Genomic DNA, 19,982 nt, shown 5'->3' with positions numbered 1-19,982 from the left:
GCTATTAATACGACCGACATCCAGTCACTAGATTAGTAAGAGGAAATCTCCAAAGCAATTTAAAATCACTGCGCATTTCGGGAATAGGAATACAAAGGAAATGAAGGAGTATGTATGTAAACCACAGGGAGTGAGAATGTATAATCAAGAATGAAAGCTCTCATTCCGACAAGCAATTAAAAGAGTGTTACTATATTTTGATTATGGAAAATGTATAGCCGTTTGAGCACCTTAATATCAAACTTCCTAAACTCCGAGAACTAAATTGTTGAGAAATTAAAATGAATGAATGAAGAAATAGATAATAACATCATTTTTGCCTGGTTTTTAAGGGACGTAACATTATATGTAGGTAGTTTTGAAGGCAAATAAAGTAGGTATCCTGGATACAATAACGTTTCCATCTATGGCCCGAACTGGAGGGGGAAAATAGTAATTTTGTTTCTGATGTCATTGCTTGGATGGATATGAGCATAATTCGAAACTAAACCATTTTGGACTAGAGCAGGTTTTAAAACTAATCTCGATTTTTAAGAGTTATCTCTGTATTTGTGGCGGTTACGAGAATTAACAAGGATCAGGTTCACTATTTACATTTACATTATTTACAACATCAAAATCAATACTATCCTAATTTTAATAAATCATCTATAAGCAGTGTTGCCATCTTTTTCTATGCTGATTATAGTATAAAGGCATAAAAATTATAGTATTTCTGATAAATGTATAGTACAGGAACATTTTTCGTCTTGAATCCTTTAAAATTATAGTATTTTGGTATATTTGGCGTAAAATTATAGTATTTTACATTTTTCGCGGAATTAAAATTACAGTATTGTACTATAATTATAGTTCGGTTTGCATCACTGTCTATAAGTATATCAAAATATCATATAATTACACTATTATATTATTATAGGTAGTCACCTCAGAGTAATAATATAAAGAGTTTGTCAAAATGAAGCCGCGTTTCTTGCGTAGTAGAACCTCAATTTTAAGTATTGTTAACTATTATCTAACTATGAAACGTTATACCATCATGTTGCTTCTCAATACGGCTACCATATTTAAATACAACCTAGTTAACCATGTTTTCTACTAAATTAACTAAAAATAATTACCACTAACTTTATATTCAACACAAAAACAATAAATTTCAGCAAAACGTGCTCGCAGTTTTTGAATGAACGGAGGAGTCATGCAAACCAATATTTACCGGCGACGTGTACAATAAATATTTAATTCAGCCGTAGAAAATCTTACTCAAACGCATATTGCGGAGATAATAATTATTAGCGTGCCAAATGCTTTCTCAATCGCACTTATGGTTCGTTTTTGTTCAGGCCTTGGTACTCACACTTCATACTCCCATGACAAGTATGTATAGGTACCTACATTAAAAATACGTCAGTCTAAATTTGATTAGATAATTCCTTGTTTTATCGCAGTGAAAAACATTGAACGTAAAAATGCTAACTGTTAATCTCTGAGTTGTTAATTTATTCTTTGTTACTTGCAAAATGGTGATTTTAAACAAATTATACGGTTAAATGCGTATCCTTCGGTCTCCGGGCAAAATAACAACGACAAGCGTTGACAAAAAACGATTGTTCTTGAAACAAATAATGTATAATGACAAAAAAACTCTAAACAAGCAACAAAAATTTATTATCTAGCGGACAAACTGGCCAAAAAATACCGTGGGTCTCACAAAGAAGCGAATAATTATTGATGTTCGCCAAGACGACACGAAAAAGCATGAAATTTCGACGATAGAGTAGAAAAACTATTGAAACAACGCAAACAAATTTTGACAATGAACGGAATTGGAAAAAAATACAATGAACATTTATTTTATTTTTATTAAAAAACAGATTATTTAAAAATATTTATAGATGCTTAATAAGGCGAAATAGAAAATATGTAATATATATACATAATGTGTTAACGTAAACTATTAAATTCACCTCAAAATCGAATTTCCATTTTGGAACATGCTAGAACCGTTGGATTTGGATAGCTATGCTATGCCATAGTTAATAATAATTGTAATTGTAAGGCTATTGTATAAAAATCATGGCAAAATTGTTAACACGTCGTATGTATTACTGGTCAAGGTACCTATAAGTAACTGCAACTTCATCACCAACATTCAATTGAGGATAACACCGTAAAACGAATGATTAAATCGTGATGGAAGGACTAGTAGGTATGCGGATTGGATAACAGGTGAAGAGTGCCGAAAAAGGTCAGCTTGGAAGCAAATCAAATAATATATGGATCCATTATAATAAATAGAGAAGTGAGAGAAGTTCAAGATTGTAGGAAAGCGTAAAGTGCTATGTTGGACATAACGCGGAAAAAATAATACCATAGAGCAAATTGATAAATAAATTAATGTAAATACTGCTAAAGAATGCTATTATAGAGTATAGACCAAGAGTAATTGTTGTATAATGTAATAATCCGGAATATTCTAAAATATCACCAACATTGTTGCATGTTCGTTTCACTTAGGTTACTACTGTAAATAAGATTATGTTTATATCAATTTCTCCATACTCGAGAATTAACTCTTGTTTCGGGTCACCCAGAAGGCAACCCATTTCACATTATTTTTATGTTCCAGTATTTTTTTTTTAAATTTAAAACATATTCGCTCCTAAACCTTTACGAGTACCTAATCGTTGTTAGCCATTCGCATTTAGTCCTTACACTGGATCAAACTCAATATGATTAAGTAGAGACCTTCCCGTTCGTTTCGTATTATACCTATTTGAGAATTTTCATCAACCCATACTATGGACTTTATTGTGTAAATTTAGAGGAAAAAATACCATTTTCTTGGCTTTTCTATAAGAACCTCATTAATTAATATAAGATTAGGGAAATATAACCAAATTAATTGATAATCATGCACTTCAAGTTAATGACCACCAATTTAAAATTTTGACTTTGACGAAAATCATAACAACTTTTCTGTAAAATTTAATTTTTGTGGGTTCAGTCCTTTTGCATTTTTAAACAGACGACAATGCAAAATCATCCCTCCGGTGTTGCTACAAGAGCGATCTACACGCTGCGGATGTGATATCGGACCGAGGGATGTGGCGTGACCTTGCGTTTGTGACAGGGTGAAATAAGTGGTAAGTAATTGAGTAAGGAAGATACTAGCATACGGAACAATAAACAAGCAGGATGTGAATCTTCATCCAATACGCCAGTCACGACTATGATTAATCGCAGTACAAATATAGCAACATAATTATAATATTTGTTACGTCTGACTGATTGGTATAACAATGTTACATAACCTTACTGTGTAGTAAAATTAATTTTACAAATGTTACATCGAATCTAATCAGTAATAATAAACAGTATAATCCAAGTCACCTTGACTTTCATGTTCAGTGCATTATAAATGTATAATGGAATAACAATCCTTTCCTTTGTAGAGAAAAAAAACACATCACGACATAAGGATGAAACGACTTCTTCAAAATCTAACAAAAAATACATCCGGATAAAATAAAAGGCCAACAATGCGATGTTTTCATACCCGTTATGCAGACATTCAATGTATCGAATTTCGATCAGACGAATCTGAACTCTCCCTGAATTTATCAATATTCAAATGAATTATCAGACGAAAACATCTAAAATATATTTACATAATATGCAAGAAAATAGATGAAAGCTTTTTTTAGTATCATTCTCAACTTCCTGTTATAGGTCGAGTTTATATGCCAAAGAAAAGGATGGAATTCTTTCACAATTTGTTTATTGTATCTACACAATCAGATTGTAAAAGCATTAAAACTAAATGGCACTTTAAATACAGTTTATAGATATTTTATTGGACATTATAAAAATGTACGAAACTTATGGGTAACTCTGGAATGTGATTAAGTACCTATCATATGGTTCCATGAGAATTTAAGGAATGTTTTAAAGTATCTTTGAACGGCAGACGTAAGAGGATTTGTATGTTTTCATACACAAAAAATGATCTACTCGTCAAGATTATTTATTTATAGATCTTAATTCAAATAGTTTCAATCGTGAAATTTACTTTGGAGTATGGATATTATTTCAACTAATTATAACAATTAATTACTAATGAATTTATTCTAAGGGCCAAAGCACACTGCGAGTGGGTGTGCGATGGACGTGAGGCGCGAGAGGTGCAAAGCACGAGTCGTTTAAGGTGCTTTTAAATTTAAATGATCAGTTTTGCTATCCGATCAGTCTTCGTTTCAATGTAGCTGTCAGTTAAACTGACGTGTAAATGCAAAACTGAATCGGCCGACCGTAACGAGACAGAATAGATTTTCCTTCAGTTATCGTATCCGTTTTTAAAGTTGCTAGTTAAATTGACGTGTAAATTACTATGTTGCCGTATTCTTCAAACATAAGTAGGTGTTTTATCAAGATGTTTAGAAAGTTATTATAAAAATAATATTCATTTTCAGCGGACAAGTTTCCGTTTTCCGTTTCCCAACTGAACTGTCAACTGAGACTGAACGGATAACGGAACTGGAACTAAAATGACCCTAGACTCCATGCGCCGTGCGCGCATCGGCCGGCCGCTTGCAGTGTGCCTTGCTACTAAGAGTGTAGATACTTTAAAACCTCCACGTTGGACGACAGGTCGTAAGGCATTCGTCTTGTAGCGTTCTTGGTGTTTTCGCTGCCTACCGAGTACCATTATTATACTTCCATACTGTCTTTCGGTGGTAATTGTGCAATATCTCTTCAGAAATAAATCCTTCACGAACAAGAATAACTTAGTACCGACACTATCGAAACTTTTTAACCGATACTTCGATACTTTTCTTTCGAAACCTCTTTCACTTCACTTTAGAGCATCCTATGGAAACGCATTATTTTTTTTCTATAACTATGATTTTCAGCACTGAAAAATAGTTTTGTATTTAGCATCATTATAATATATGTTATTATTATTTGACCAGTGAACAGATTGGCATCAAAATGTCAAAAACTCGAAATGGTCATTATGCAGGTAAGGTATCTGTTGGTAATAAATATGTAATCACAATCTGGCATTTATATCCAACCTACTCCAACAATAAAACCAAATAGTTTTCTTTATAATATAGTATACTTATTGGCAATAAATCTATTATTTTCACTCGAATTGGGCAAGTGTTAACCTGTTATAAGCCATCGCTGAGTATCGGTAACCTTTTATTAATTTGTAAAGGTAGGGTGAGACTATACGAAACTATTTTGTGGGTATTGCATAATGAATATTCAAAGCAAACTTCAGAAAAAGTGATATGAATCAAAATGATAATAAATATGTCTTATGTCCATACAACCGTTACTCGATTCCAAGAAAAAAACTTACATTATGGAAATATGCTCACGTAAACTTATTATATTGCTTTGAGTGATGTCCTACATTGTTGTTTAAATAAAAATACCTAAGTGTGTATAAAAATCATGGCCCCCACAAGGGGGGGGGGCTGACAGGGCTCTAGCCTGGGGACCTGGTCTAAGGAGGGGCCCGACGTGGCGAGTCGACCAGATAAGTGACATAAACACACATCGCAAATTTGCTTTAATAGCAAAAAAAGTCGTCTGCGGGCTACTTTCCTTCCATAATGTTATTATTTTTAACTATGTAGTTGCACGATATAATTTTTAATTATGTATCGATACTCGACAACTCCATAATTCAAATGGATGTATTGACATATACAAAAAGCACTAAATATACACATTAATTTTACCGCGTACACCATTTGGAAAACACTACTGCAGAGCGTCACACTGCCTTTATCCTTAGCGATGGGTAGGGGGGCACCAAAGATTCCAGCCTGGAGGCCCGATTATTATAAATTGTTATTATAAATATTATAAATTGACAGTCTCACACAATTGAGCGCAGACGAAAAGCTAAGTTATAATAGGTATACAAAATTCGGAAACATAATAATATTATATATCTGACAGGAGTTGAATCTGCATACATCTGCATTCAAGCCAATGTCATTTACTAATTATCCTCCTGAAGCCTACCTAATTACGACAAAATTACTAAGAAATCGTGCAACTGAAGCGTGCTTCTGACATTTTGCTAATATCATAGGAAATTGGCTTTTGTTGTTTGAATCAAGCCAACGTCTTGTAATTACAATAATTTATAATTAGCTCAGATTTCTTTTTTTCATCCATATTTAATGTGCTTGTGTGACTAATTATTGTACTAATTAAAAAATGAAAAAGTATAATTATATTAAATATATTATAAATAGTTACCTAACTAAGTGTGTAGACTGTAGGTAATGCGTAACATTGAACTTAATGAGTAATAATAGAATATTCGATCTAATACGTTTACAATGAAAAACAAATTTCCAAAATACCACAATTTAATTACAAAATAGTCTTTTTAACCGGTTGGACGCAAGGCCGGAATAAATAAATAGTAATAATAAAAAAACAATGCAAATGGTACATACAAAGAAGGCTATAAAGCACAATCCACTTTAAAAAAATAATTCCCAACATTAAATTCATCGTTATCTTATCCTTTTCCGAGACTGGTGTTGCTATCTTTTAAACTGCCTATGAAACCTTGATGTAAAAAAAAAACATTTTCAATGCAAGGTAAATATGTAAATCCAGTTTATATATGAACCTTGATGACTCAAATTATCACATAAGTATAACAATTAATACCGATAATAAAAAAATTACAATACATTAATAATAAATAATATAAACGTGTGTTCTGTAATATGATGTTAATCCATCATAATTAGCTACGGTCGAGCCGCTGTTGGATGAAGACCACCCCTAACCCCTCCCATTATTCTCGGTCACTTGTCCTTCGCTTCCACGTTCGAAGAAGGGGTGTAGGACCTGTATTGGCCACTAAGGATACCTCAAGAGAGTCTCAACTTATCCTGGCTTTGCTATGGGAGTCGCAAGAAAACTGGCATTGATAGGGATCGCTGTGTCGTGTCCATAATAATATGCTCCAACTACAGGGGCGACTATATTCAGGCCGTGACACAGAATAACGAATTATGACAGTGCTAGTTATTGATTATCTTCGAATGCAATACGGTAACATGTTCGCAATAAATGAAAATTTTCGATTGCATATATCGTTCAATACGCAATGTCAACATCATGGCCCCCACAAAGGGGGGGCTCTGACAGGGCTATAGCCTGGGGGCCCGGGCTTGGGTAAGGCCCGGCGAGGCGCCTCGACCAGCGAAGTAAGATAAAACACGTCACAAATTTGCTCTAATAGTAAAATATTCAAATTTTAAATATGTGGTTGTGCGATACAATTTAATGCAATATTATGATTGATATATTATGTAAATGATAATTCACGTGTAATTAAAAATGGTTATTTATCCAATACGGTAGTGTGTTATTTAGCTACCATAAAAGGAGTGTCGACAACCGAAGTGGATTAATATAAAAATACAAAAAATCACTGAAAATAACACTGAATACCTACATGGAATACTCTTAATTTTAACCTTTGGGTTCCGCAGAATACCATTTGGGAAACGCAGCTGTAGATCATGCCCTTAACCTTAGCGATAGGTAGGGGGCCCGGAAAACTTCGTGGCATGGGGGTTCGCTTCAGGATGTGGGGGCCATGGTCAACATTGTGCAACAATAACTATTTCTTAAACAGTTTATCATATTGCATTCGAAGTATGCGTAACAACTAACACTACAATCGAAGTTTACAGTTTTGCGCCACGGCTTGACTATTGTAGGCATTGTCCAATTAATACTTTGGACGCTGAAAACGCACATGCGCGTAATGACCAGGCGGCCGATCGATGTAATTAACATGCATTTTAAAGGTGCTAATTAAAAAATCATTATATAGTCAGCAGCGAATGAGTTAAGGGTGGTTACGATATAAATAAGTAGGTGTTGCATGGTTGACGAGACGAATGAGCGTGCATAGTGTATAACTTACTATAGTCACATGTCTACGTGTGTAGTAGGTACCTATATTGTATAATTAATAAATTTTATTGCAACGTCAGTTCGTGCATTTTGACTTTGGGACGTCACAGAATATCACAATATGATATGGTATGTAATCACTGATCGCCGATCAAATCATAAAGATACGGGTATAAATAAACAAGTGCCAATCATACTGCATTTTAATGCTGTTTCCAACGAATTCTTTGAATATAAATATTGTTCTCACATTCTCAGTAGCATTAAGTTTTTAACACAGATTATAATATGCATCACAGCAAGCGACGATGCAACGATACATGCATTTTTTATTGTTTTATTTTTATTATATTTTTAATAATGCAACAGATGCGGTTGGAGACTATGTGAAATGGTATATTACTCTGGTGTTTACGTCATCATAACTCCATGCACTTATATAAAATGCATGTGAGAAAAAGTTTGCCACAATTGAACCGTAGAATTCATATAATTCTAAAACACACAGACGGTAGGTATTTCTACATATCTTTTTCCTTTCGAAAGTTTACAGTTGAATCAGAACAATAGAGAATAAATGGCCATTAGAACAGTCTTCACGGAACATATTATTACCAGTTATTGGCAGTATTTGGTAAGAGATGACATCAGACAAAATTACAGTAAAAATTCAGACAGATCAAAGAAATCATCCAAATAATATTGTGTTACCGACGATAACAACTGAAAAGATTGTGTTTTTCGAATAACCCAGTGAATCTCTTGGGTCCAGGTTTAGTTAGATGTTTCCACCACACATACTTTATTGAATATTTTCTCCACAGGCTACAAATAGTTACTGAATTTTAATCACGAAATCAACACCAATTTGCAACATTCTTGTTTAATTTACACACTAATGTGTTTTCGTAATTATTCTAAATAATGACATAACTATGAAGTGCAATGAGCCTGGTATTTGAATTTAGTTATTATGTTATTAAAAGTGGTTCTCAACCTTTTAAGTTGGAGGAATCTTTTGTAAAACCTCGAGCAAACTATGTGGCCTGCACATACATATTACGCTTGATATGGTATTTTCTCTCAATTATTGGTTACTAACAAACATTATAATAATATGTATTATATTTTGTAATAGTTTTTTTATTAAGGCCATACCTCAGCTGAGGCATGGTCTAAAAAGATCGTATCTATGCGACGCGCGGATTGTGCTAATGACACGTGCCGAACGGAACATAATTTGTCATAAAAATTCAACATACGTCCACATTAGTGTTATGTTTATTGTTATATTAGTAATAATAATAATAATATATTCATTAACATGTTTTCTTTTTCGAGTTCAGGCATAACGTTTTTTGATCATCTATATAGACCAAGCTAAAATCAAGGTGAAAAGTTGTATTTTTTTGTAATAAATTGCTGATTCCAGGATACGAGCTCACCGAGTCGTGATTTGTAGTCACTGTTGTAAAATTATCATCAGCCTGGGTCGATCCACTGCTCGATGAAGGCCTCCCATAATTCCCTACACTCCTCTCCGTCCCTAGTTATTTGCTGCCACGTACACATAAATCTAGCGATTTCTAAGAGTTCGTCTATCCAGCAGGTTGAACACCTTACACACATAGTTTTGATAGAACAAAATATTTATAGGCATCTAAAAATACAAGGAAATCTAAATAAAGTGGTTAGATACGATACGACCCTTTTCAACAAGTTTGGTAAAATGCAGCGTAAAAAGACTAAAACAGCGGCACAGATTTATAGGGAATGTAAAAAACCTGTTTATTCGGACGAAAGGGGATTTAATGTGTTTACGTTTCATTAAAATGTTTTCCCTTAGATCAGTTCCTGTCAATTGACGAACAATAGAATTTAAAAGTAAAGAAAGCTGTCAGTAGCTTTTAAGTCGAACCGAAATAGGTACAGAAAGTGCGCCGGAATCGATTTATTTCACCAAGGACTGCGATATCGGTTTTCAAGATTGCAAAAATACCGGTATTTCGGTAACTGTTTCTGGACAAAACCATTCCATTTTTATTGGCGTTCAAAATTGATTGTCATTGTTTAATTATGTCGTATAAAATAGATACTAATGTTGTTTTATTTTAGATCAGAAATATCGTCCTTAAATAATTGATCTCCTATGCCCTAATAGAGTATTTTATCCAATAGTGGCTTTTTATATATTTTAAACTCTATGCGGTGGAACATAATATATATAAATAAATAATTGTTTTAGTATTTAAACAGCAGTTTGTTGAACCACGCATCACTTGAAATACTTCCCAACAATATACAATCAAATATGCAATCAAAAGTACCTACTTCAGGTTAACTCGGTATGTTAATAATACAACATAATCATAAATTACTTTTATATATACCGACCAAAAGGTCAAAACTGCGACATAATTGCGAACATCTACGTAACTAAAAATCCGCCAGGTATTTCACGTGCATGTCTACTTTGCAACTCCCAATTCCGTTAGGCTAAAGGCTCATTTACACGAGTCACTGCGGATGATCCTCCGTAGGGAATTGGATTCAGGCATTCACTTTTTGTTTACACGGGTCACCGAAAGTGAAATACTCGATTCATTCTAAAATGGCGTCAAGTGAAATAGCGAACACAGAAATCACAGAAACAGCAACCAAGAACCACAAAACAACACTTTGTTTATTCCATTACAATCAGTATGTACCTACTATCAAAAATATGATGTGGACTGCAGGAACATCTATTTAACCGGTTTGTTTTCAATTATTCAAAATGACAGTGTACATTCCTATGTAAATATGATGACAGTACTCAGGGGCGCAGTGCGCATGCGCGGAATCATCCGCAGTGATCAAAAAATGATCCAAAATGGAACTAGTTCAACTTCATTCGCTTTTGATTCCGGATGATCACTTTCGATGATTCGTTGATGAATGTGCGGAATGAACGGGTCACTGCGGATAATTCCTCCGCGATGATCGTCAAAAATTAAGCATGTAAAGACTATAAACAGCGCCATGAAATCTGGATAATATACTTTAATTATTAAGCATATTTTTACATATATTATACACATACACATGAGAAATTGGTAGCTATAGAAAACATATATTCCAAGATTCTCGATTGATAAAAAACCGTTACACCGTTTTTCCGGTATTGCATGAAAAATATAAATACCGAAAAACCGGTATCAGTATTCCGTATAATTTTGCTCCCGTATTACAATGACTAATTTGGACGCATCCGTCAACTCGCGTTGTTTACCAACAGTCAGTGGACCGATCCAATTATTTTCCATGCTAAATAAACATTATTTAAAATTCCACCGCGTTCAATATAGAATCAAGGATGCGATGTGGAATGTGTCTTAGTTTCCCGTCCAGAAATAGCGGTCAACTTCCTTCGGCTACCGGTTAATGGGCTTAGTGATTTTAATTAGTTTCATAATCAGACAACTTGTGTGATTAGTGTGATTACTGAATAGAATCTTTGCGCGACTTTCAGGTATTTTGATTACATTATGACGCATTATTAAATCATAATTAATCACATACAATTAAAATTAACTAAACATAGTTTGATGTGTTGTGTAGGATTTTTAAAAAAATTGCACTAAGGAGAATCAATATATATGTATTAATTTTATTCAATTCACAATAAATACCTTGATAATAGCTGCATATTCGCTACCTGCTGATTAATTATAATTAAAATTGTGTTTCTTTCTTCTTTTCTTAATTCTTGGGGTTTATAACAGATGCGAATGATAACAATATAACATTTGATACAAATTAATCTGTAATTCAAAATAATTTGTAGCTAATATAAGCCTTAATAATCTTTTTTAGCTTGACTTACATATTATAGTTAAGTTATGTTTAGTACATAATACATGAGGTGTCTTAAACGTTTATGATTATTTCAGATTTTGCTTGAAGAATACAAAATGAATTATTTAGGTTAGGAAAATACTGACATACATTAATTAATAGGTATTACAAAATAAATTTAGGGTTAAATTTTAAATGACTATTGAATTGAATTTAGATGGGCAAGTACATGTATGTACATGTACTTATATAATATACATAACAAAAAAAATAAAAACACTTATGCGGAGTCTATTAGTATAAGATATTCAAATGATTAATGGCTTTGATTAAAAACGAGTATGTACCTCAAAACAATGTTATTTAAAGTCTCATGAGAAAGAGCAGTCATATTCTATAGATAGATTAAAGATCTGTCAATAAATCATTAATTCGACGTAAGCTTATTTAAATTGCGTCATTCAATAGGATATGAAGAATTTATATGCATATCTAGTATGCAGAATAAAAACAAAAGCAATAAAATAATACATGTCCACTGTGGAATGCAATTCAACATAATATAAAAAGAAACAAAACAATTTAAACAATATCCATAGAATTCCACAGATATTTACTATAAATCGAGTTTTACCTCTGTTATTTTATAAGAGACAACACCATAAATAAGATAATATTCGATAGGTATCTGATTGGTGGAATTTGCGGTTATTGATACGTATATAGATTGACGTAAAGGCGTTAAAATTTTATATTGGTAACTACCTAGGTACACACTATCTAGTAATTCGTCTTACCAGGTAAATTTATATAAGCCATGGCGTTTTCATCACAAATTTGTAAGACTATACAGATACACATTGAGGTGGATCTATAAAGATTATTACAAGTCTAAATTTAATATTATCATGTCACAGATATAAACAATAGGACTATAATAAAATGATTATTATGTTTCAAATTTAATGACGTGTTTTTGAATCATCTCAAACTGTATGCATCATGTAAATTATTACTAACCCTGGTCTGGTGATCGATATTTAGATGAAAAATTTAATAATATTGGTCGAAAAAGTGAGTCAAGGTTTGTTCGTCACATTGTTCTAATTAATGAGTTTATTAATATTATGTAATGTTGTACAACTGGTCATTTTACGTTGCTACGTTGAAATATCTCGAAGCTGAAAGCTTTTTTCAATATAAACCACTAAAATTATTCACTCTGTAGTCTGAACTACTTCTATGTGAACAGCTTGTCCCATATAGTACATACTTAGCACACGCGCGTACACAAGGGGAGGGGGAGGTTTGAAGTCCAGACCTCCACCCCAGAACAGAAATAATACAAATTATTTAGGTGAATGAAATATTACTTCTTCTACCTCGTCCTTACGACAGAGGACCGTGACCCGGATAATTTGGCTGTTCTCAACGGGTTGTTCCGACTCATCTCGGCATTCTAAGGCCCGTTTCAGACGGGGCACCAGTGTCGCACTCCTCTATAATAAGGAGTCCTTTGTATTCGAATAAAGGGGCCTTTGTATTATGTTTATGAACGCCCCAGAGCTAATGAGTCAACGTATAATTTCGCGTTATAAATTAGAACATAAAACTGGCTGCGGTAATAAAAACAAGTGTACCGGAGGCTTGAGAATGTAGCGGCCGACGGAAAAGTGTACAGGACACGCGTTGACTCATTAGTTGTAGGCGTTCATAAACATAATACAAGGGCCCATTTATTTGAATACAAAGGCCTCCTTTATTAATACGAGCGCGAGACCGGTTTCCTGTCTGAAACGGGCCTAAGACACGCAAGACCAGTGGCACTCATGAATGGATGAAACCATCTGAGACATCCAATGTTCGCTTTAATATTATAAACCGGTTTGTCTAAAAGACATGACAAAGTATACGACACAAACGGACACTAACGATCGTAATCATTATGACGGTTGGGCCATGCATTCTATAACCGCTTGTGGATGCGACACCTCGCAATACATCTTAAGTGAGCACTCTTAGCTATACCTACATGCATGCCGAGTGTTTATAGCTAAACTCAAAGTGCGGAGTGTCTGGCTATGAGGAATGTACCTGGAATATGGCGGAGGGTAGGGGGTCTGCAGTTGAAACGACGAGAAGCTATAAATATAAGGCGGGTATAAAGTGGAAGTTAGTGGCGCCTGATAGATTTTGTTAACCCCGCCCCCTCCCGCGGCTTAAAAATCAAAAATAAATTATTTATGATGGTAAATTTAATAAAATATTTTTTAGAAATGGACCGCCCCACCAAACCATATTTTTGTGTGGGCGCGCCTGACGCTAAAGATATCAGCTACTTGATTGCGAGTTTAAGGCGATAAAATTACAGAAAAAAATTCTGCTTACTTACGATAAGTATTGCATAGTTTGGATTAAAAAGGACTACTACCAACCTGAGTAGAGACATCGCTCAACGAGGAGTAGGACGGCGCCCGACTATGAAGAGGTTCGGCCAGACTGCAAAGGGATGCAGTGGAACTGATGCTCATGGAGTCAGCTCGAGACCTCTGGGGTGACACTTGCACGTGTTTCAGCATCCTAGATAATGTAATAGGAATAAGTATCAAAATAAAACAGAGATTCATTTACTTTACTGTCAGGAAACCTCTTCGGGAGGCGGCCAAGATCCACATCGGACTGTAGATTCAATGAAAAAAATATACTGTATTAAAGATAAACAATAATTAATATAATCAGGTGGGCACATACCTACCACTTAGTTGTTATTTTTCGCAGGCATTCAGGTATTTCCAAGGGTTTTGTTTTTGTTTGAGTTTGTTAATCGTTTCTTATGCAGGTATGTGGTATTTTGTCTGTCTGCCTGTGACATATTGTGCATCATTTTAGTTGGAGTCTGGGCAGACGTCATCGATGGCCAAAAACACCTGAATGACTAATAGTTTTCGTTTAGTGTTCCAGGTGCGTTGACTTACTAATGAACGCAACGCAACATCTGAAGAAATAACAAATCCCTACGGCCCTAATCATAGACATCTTGGTTTCCTCATTGAAATGTCATTGTTTTACAATTAATAACAAATACTTATGAATACACTTCAACGGGCCTCGAGTCCCAATGACAGATAATAATATTGGTGTCAGATATTATGATACCAATAACTATCAAATTAATGTTCTTATTGAATCTAACAAAAATTGGGACATTACTGTCTGCAATGTCCCACAAATAATGTGTCAGTTTTGATCTCAATGCTATAGGGCCATATTTTTCAGATAAGACAACTCACAGTGAAGTGTGATATGGAGAAATGTAATACGTACAATTTACATGTAAACGATCACTTTGATATTGAGATTATCTACGTGAGTGAGGTTCCTAGTAAATCATTGTAAAACAACAAAGTTTTCGCCTCAAGCCTGACAGGAAGGAGTAAAAATGGAAACAACTTAATGATCTAGAGATGTGTACTATTTTGGAGTGGTAACGATCTTCACCTATGAATCGGACAAAGACGAAGAAGAAAGAACCAATCCTTTTAACGTTTAACAGTATATAGGTAAATTACATTACCTATTTAAACTTAAATTGGCATATTATTGTATTAAGATCTGCCTATCTCAAGAATTTCTAAACCCTTACTACGAAAGATCATAGGTCTTTTATTTATATCTATATAAGTAAATATTATAATATTATATAAGTATGCTTATTATGCTATAAATGCTTACATAACTAACTGTTGGTGACAAAAAATCTCAAAATATTTGAAATCGTTTGCTAATTAATTTTAAAACGACAAAATTCGTTTCGGTATTATTTAATGACAAAGACATGCTGACGTGTCCACGACGATAGTAGGTACCTACGCATGAATATTATTGTATTGACATTATGACAAATTCATTTTTTACAATCATTACCTATTACTGTTCTGTACGTAGGTACCTATCTAGCAGTGGCGAAGGGTGGAGGTAAGCTGTTAAGATCCGCCATAAATAGTGCACCTTAAACATGGTCAGTCAAACGTGTATGTTTTTATTGAAATAAGACTACAATTTACAGATGGTATTGGTTAGTTTTTAAAAATAAATTAAACCCTGCCTAAACCAAACCATAATAGTATTTGTATATTTTAGGCGATACGATAAAATTGTGCACACTTTTTCATACATACTTATTTGTTTTCGTTGGATTAAGAATACATATTACACATATTATTGGTTCATTTTTTTAAATTCCATAAGCCCTGACTACGCCAAACTATAATAGATAAGAATTATTATTCTATCTATAAAATATCCAAAGTTATGTTTGATTTAATTGCATAATTTTAGATATTTTATAGATAGATGAGTATTTTTTTACTATTATCTATTATTGCTTGGTTTTCGCAGGGTTTAATTGAATTTTGAAAACTAACCAATACCATCTGTAAATTGTAGTCTTATTTCAATAAAAACATATACATTTGACTGACAAAGTTTAGTGTGCACTATTTATGGCAGATTTTAACAGCCTACCTCCACCCTTCGCCACTGCTATCTAGTATCTACTTACCTTGGCAAATTCCAAATATTTTTTGAGACGGTACCTACTTAGTTAGGCGGGAAATATATATATTTTAAATATGATAGTCTGTTAATTTACTATTTATTATGTACTTAGGTAGTTACTGTGAACATAATTGAACTAAGGGTTGACTGGTGAGGGGCGGCAAATTATGGAAAGGACATGAAAATTACATTTTCTGACAGAAGCTGTGAGTAGATAATATTGTGAATCTCGAGATATCAACATTATCCTAATCGATTTACTTTTTTACCGATAATTTCTTTTAAATTTCGGTTACGGTCGGCAGCTTAGCCCAGTAACAATTATTTATTTTATCGAATTTCTGAAGAATAATTTCTGGAGATCCGAGATTCATCTTTTCTGATTATTTCTCGAGAATTCTCGATTACAACCTCTAGCTGTAGGTTCCCGGATCCTTAGAAGAGTATAAATACTTTACGGAGTGGAAGTTATAGTAAAATATTTTTCAAAATAATTGGATATTAGCTATTCGTCCAATCTCCTTACTGGACCAAACACACATTGAAAAAATAATACGTGAGATAAGAAAGCCGGCAGAAACCAACTATCAAAGATATTTTTATTCAGAGTAATTAATCATAAGTGTCTAGAACCTCACGTCTTGATAACCTTTGTATGATACTAATTAAATGTCTTATACATATTTCAAAAATAAAATACTAGGCTGAGTCATCGAAATAACGAGAAAATGAAAAAAATATTTGTGAATATAAAATGGTTACTTACTTGTAGTGTTTTTCACTTCACAGTCACTTACTTAACTTGGGTTTGTAAAACTAATGCACTGCAGCATCATCAGACTTTGCCATTGATTCCAAAAGCATCAATGCTTTTCCAAAGTTAATTCTTGGAATCACAGTCCTCTGCCCAGAGCAGATTCAGTTGGGTACGCAAAATAAACTAGCCGACTTAATAAGGAAACGACTGTGGTAAAAAAACAAACACTGTTTTTATCAAAATGACACTGTTCAAAACACCCTATCAAAACAAACGCGTATTTGTTTAAGCTGAATGGTTTATCAGCTAGGTAATCAAACAGTTCGTATATACAATTGTATATCTGGGTTTTATTATATTTATTTGACAGTCAAAAGTTGGAAGAATGGCAAACAGATATCACAAACTTGACATAACTCGCAAAACACAGTATTTTTTTCACTGATTTGAGTCAACACAACGAAGAGTATGTGAGAAAATTCTGAAGACACCAAATTTAATGTTGCAGTTTTATTAAAATTGGTTTAAATTTTAAAACAACTATGTAATAAACACGCTTTCAATTAAACTTCACTTTTGTAGACACAATAAAACGCACAATCACACGCTGTATTCGACCAAATGTTTGATAGTAATGCAATAATATGATTCACAGTGTATCATAAATCGTAAACATTGCATCAAAATGTGTGCGATGAACGCTCGAAAGACTCAACCACGAACAACGACCGAACGCGTCAACGTTTTGAGCGCGAATGAAGTTTGAATTTGTTTCGAACGCGCGGGGAATAGCTGGTGGAAATCCAAACATACAGTGTTGCCCTGCGTATGGAACGATTTATAAAGTAGATCGCTATCAATTATCAACTTTAATGCTAATATTGTTTTATTATACGAAGATTTTTTTTATTTATCGACTGCTAACAATAATTATTTTCATAGCCATAGGTAAGCTAAACTAAAAAAAATATTGTAAGATTAATTCATCATCTGAAATTCAATTTTCTTCTGATTACCGTAATAAGAATATGATAATTTAATATCACCTTAATGTACAGTAAACATTTTGAAACATTTTTTTTTAATTTTAAACCAATGTTATATATTCACTGATACTTGGTAATGTCTGCCATAAAGACGAAACATGTATCATAGCCTTTAGTTGAAAGCGGAAACTCATGATAACAGCGTTGACGCATCCTACAAGGGAATATAATAAGATTATACCTATTCGTAAAAGAGATAGCTATATTATCTCATTGTGCTTTTCTGTCGTTGGTAGGTATAGTTTCAAATCGACAATAATTATTGGCTTGTCATTATTCATTATTCATCGAATATTTACCTCTTTTACGTCGATCCTCGTTTTTTCACTCACGATTAACCTGTCCGAATTATCATTTTTACATAATATCGAGTATGTCAATGACCAAAGGAGTGTAAAACTCTCCGTAGACATATTAAAAAAAATAACTACATCAAACTTAGATTAGATTATGCAAAATAAAGTGCCTAGTCACCGTGTTCAACTGGCAAAATATCCGCTTGTGAAGCTGTGAGCTGCGAGTTCAAATCAGCGTCTTTAAATTTCGCAGGTTGTTTTTACAATGTTTGCTTGAAAAACTATTAAGAAGGCTCTTTGTGAGACGGCAAGATTCAGGCCCACCGGCTTGTAATGTCAATAGTCCCAACCTAATAAACAAAAAAATAAATTTAATGAGTTCACAATAAATAAGATTATCAAGACATCGATGTGACCATTTAAAAAATCGGTACTGTTCGGTTATACCGGAGGCAGCGGAAAACGCATTTTGAAAATAGCCGATAAACTGGATTATTTGTTAGTTTGGGTTAGTTTAGGTTCGGTTAGGTTGGGTTAGATTAGGTTAGGTTAGGTTAGGTTAGGTTTGGTTAGGTTAACCTAACAAATAATCCAGTTTATCGGCTATTTTCAAAATGCGTTTTCCGCTGCCTCCGGTATAACCGAACAGTACCAAAAAATCTATTAGTGATTAATTCACAAACTTGTTTACACAGACGGTAGCGCTCAGGTATAAATATACATTAAAAATTAAAATATTATGTTGTCAATATAGAACGTCGGTCGCTTCCATCATCTTACCAGATTGTTCAGCGTGCACATTTTGTATGGCACTTCTCACGAATCGGATCCGAATGTCATTCAAGAAGTGTGTAAACCCCCATGGAATCCGGTTCACCCAGCTAAATAAACGCCGCGGTTGCCACCAAGCATTAATAGTCCTTATTTTGTGGTTTTATATAAATAAAAAAACGCGATTGGATAGTGACGCAAAAGTTGCATTAAAAACGTTCGAAATTCGAATTAAAATTTAAACAATTTTTTCAATAATTATTAATGTCCAGATTAACTAAATTTTATGATATCAAAACAAAAGAAATGTATTATTCTAAATTTCAAATTTGATTTTGAATCATTGTCGGGAATATCCACAATCCGTGTGAAACAGAAAATTTTGATTGTCGCTCTGTCGGAAGTTCGATAGAAGCAGACCGGATTTTGTATTAGGGGAGTTAATAATTTGTATCCGGTTAAAGGGAAACAGGACATAGGGACATATTCAAAAGTGACATAAATGATGCAACACGTATTTTATAAAAAGGACAAGCTACTTTCTGAAACATAACATCATACATAATAATAATGTATCTACATATCGTTACCCTATAGTTATTTAACTTGCCATTAATGAAAACAAATACATTGTAAATTGCTACAATACCGTATAAGCACATCAACATCGCATATTTTGTTTTCAATCTGTGGCGTGTTTAAAAACTCGAATGCCCGAGGCACCAACTGGTTTTGAGGCCCCCCACG

The 19,982-nt window shown here is 33.6% G+C and overlaps 1 protein-coding gene across 1 annotated transcript in view; it reads right to left on the bottom strand.

Moving 5' to 3' along the window:
* Positions 1–17,879, bottom strand: part of rau (RA domain-containing protein rau) — a 200,654-nt gene extending 182,775 nt beyond the window's left edge. Inside the window, exons 1-2 of the mRNA XM_085955761.1 lie at positions 17,132–17,879; positions 14,244–14,388 (exon numbers count right to left, since the gene is read on the bottom strand). Coding sequence (XP_085811887.1) covers positions 14,244–14,387 — 144 coding nt within the window. The 5' untranslated portion in view covers position 14,388; positions 17,132–17,879. The remainder of the gene's footprint in view (positions 1–14,243; positions 14,389–17,131) is intronic.
* Between the last annotated feature and the right edge of the window lie 2,103 nt (positions 17,880–19,982).

This window comes from Rhyacophila brunnea, unplaced genomic scaffold, assembly GCF_057557595.1.
Source record: "Rhyacophila brunnea isolate RB1 unplaced genomic scaffold, BYU_Rbru_1.0 scaffold_5, whole genome shotgun sequence".
NCBI classification, from domain to species: Eukaryota; Metazoa; Arthropoda; class Insecta; order Trichoptera; family Rhyacophilidae; genus Rhyacophila; species Rhyacophila brunnea.
Note: the sequence above shows the minus strand (reverse complement) of the source record. Positions and strands in the feature narration are given on the sequence as shown.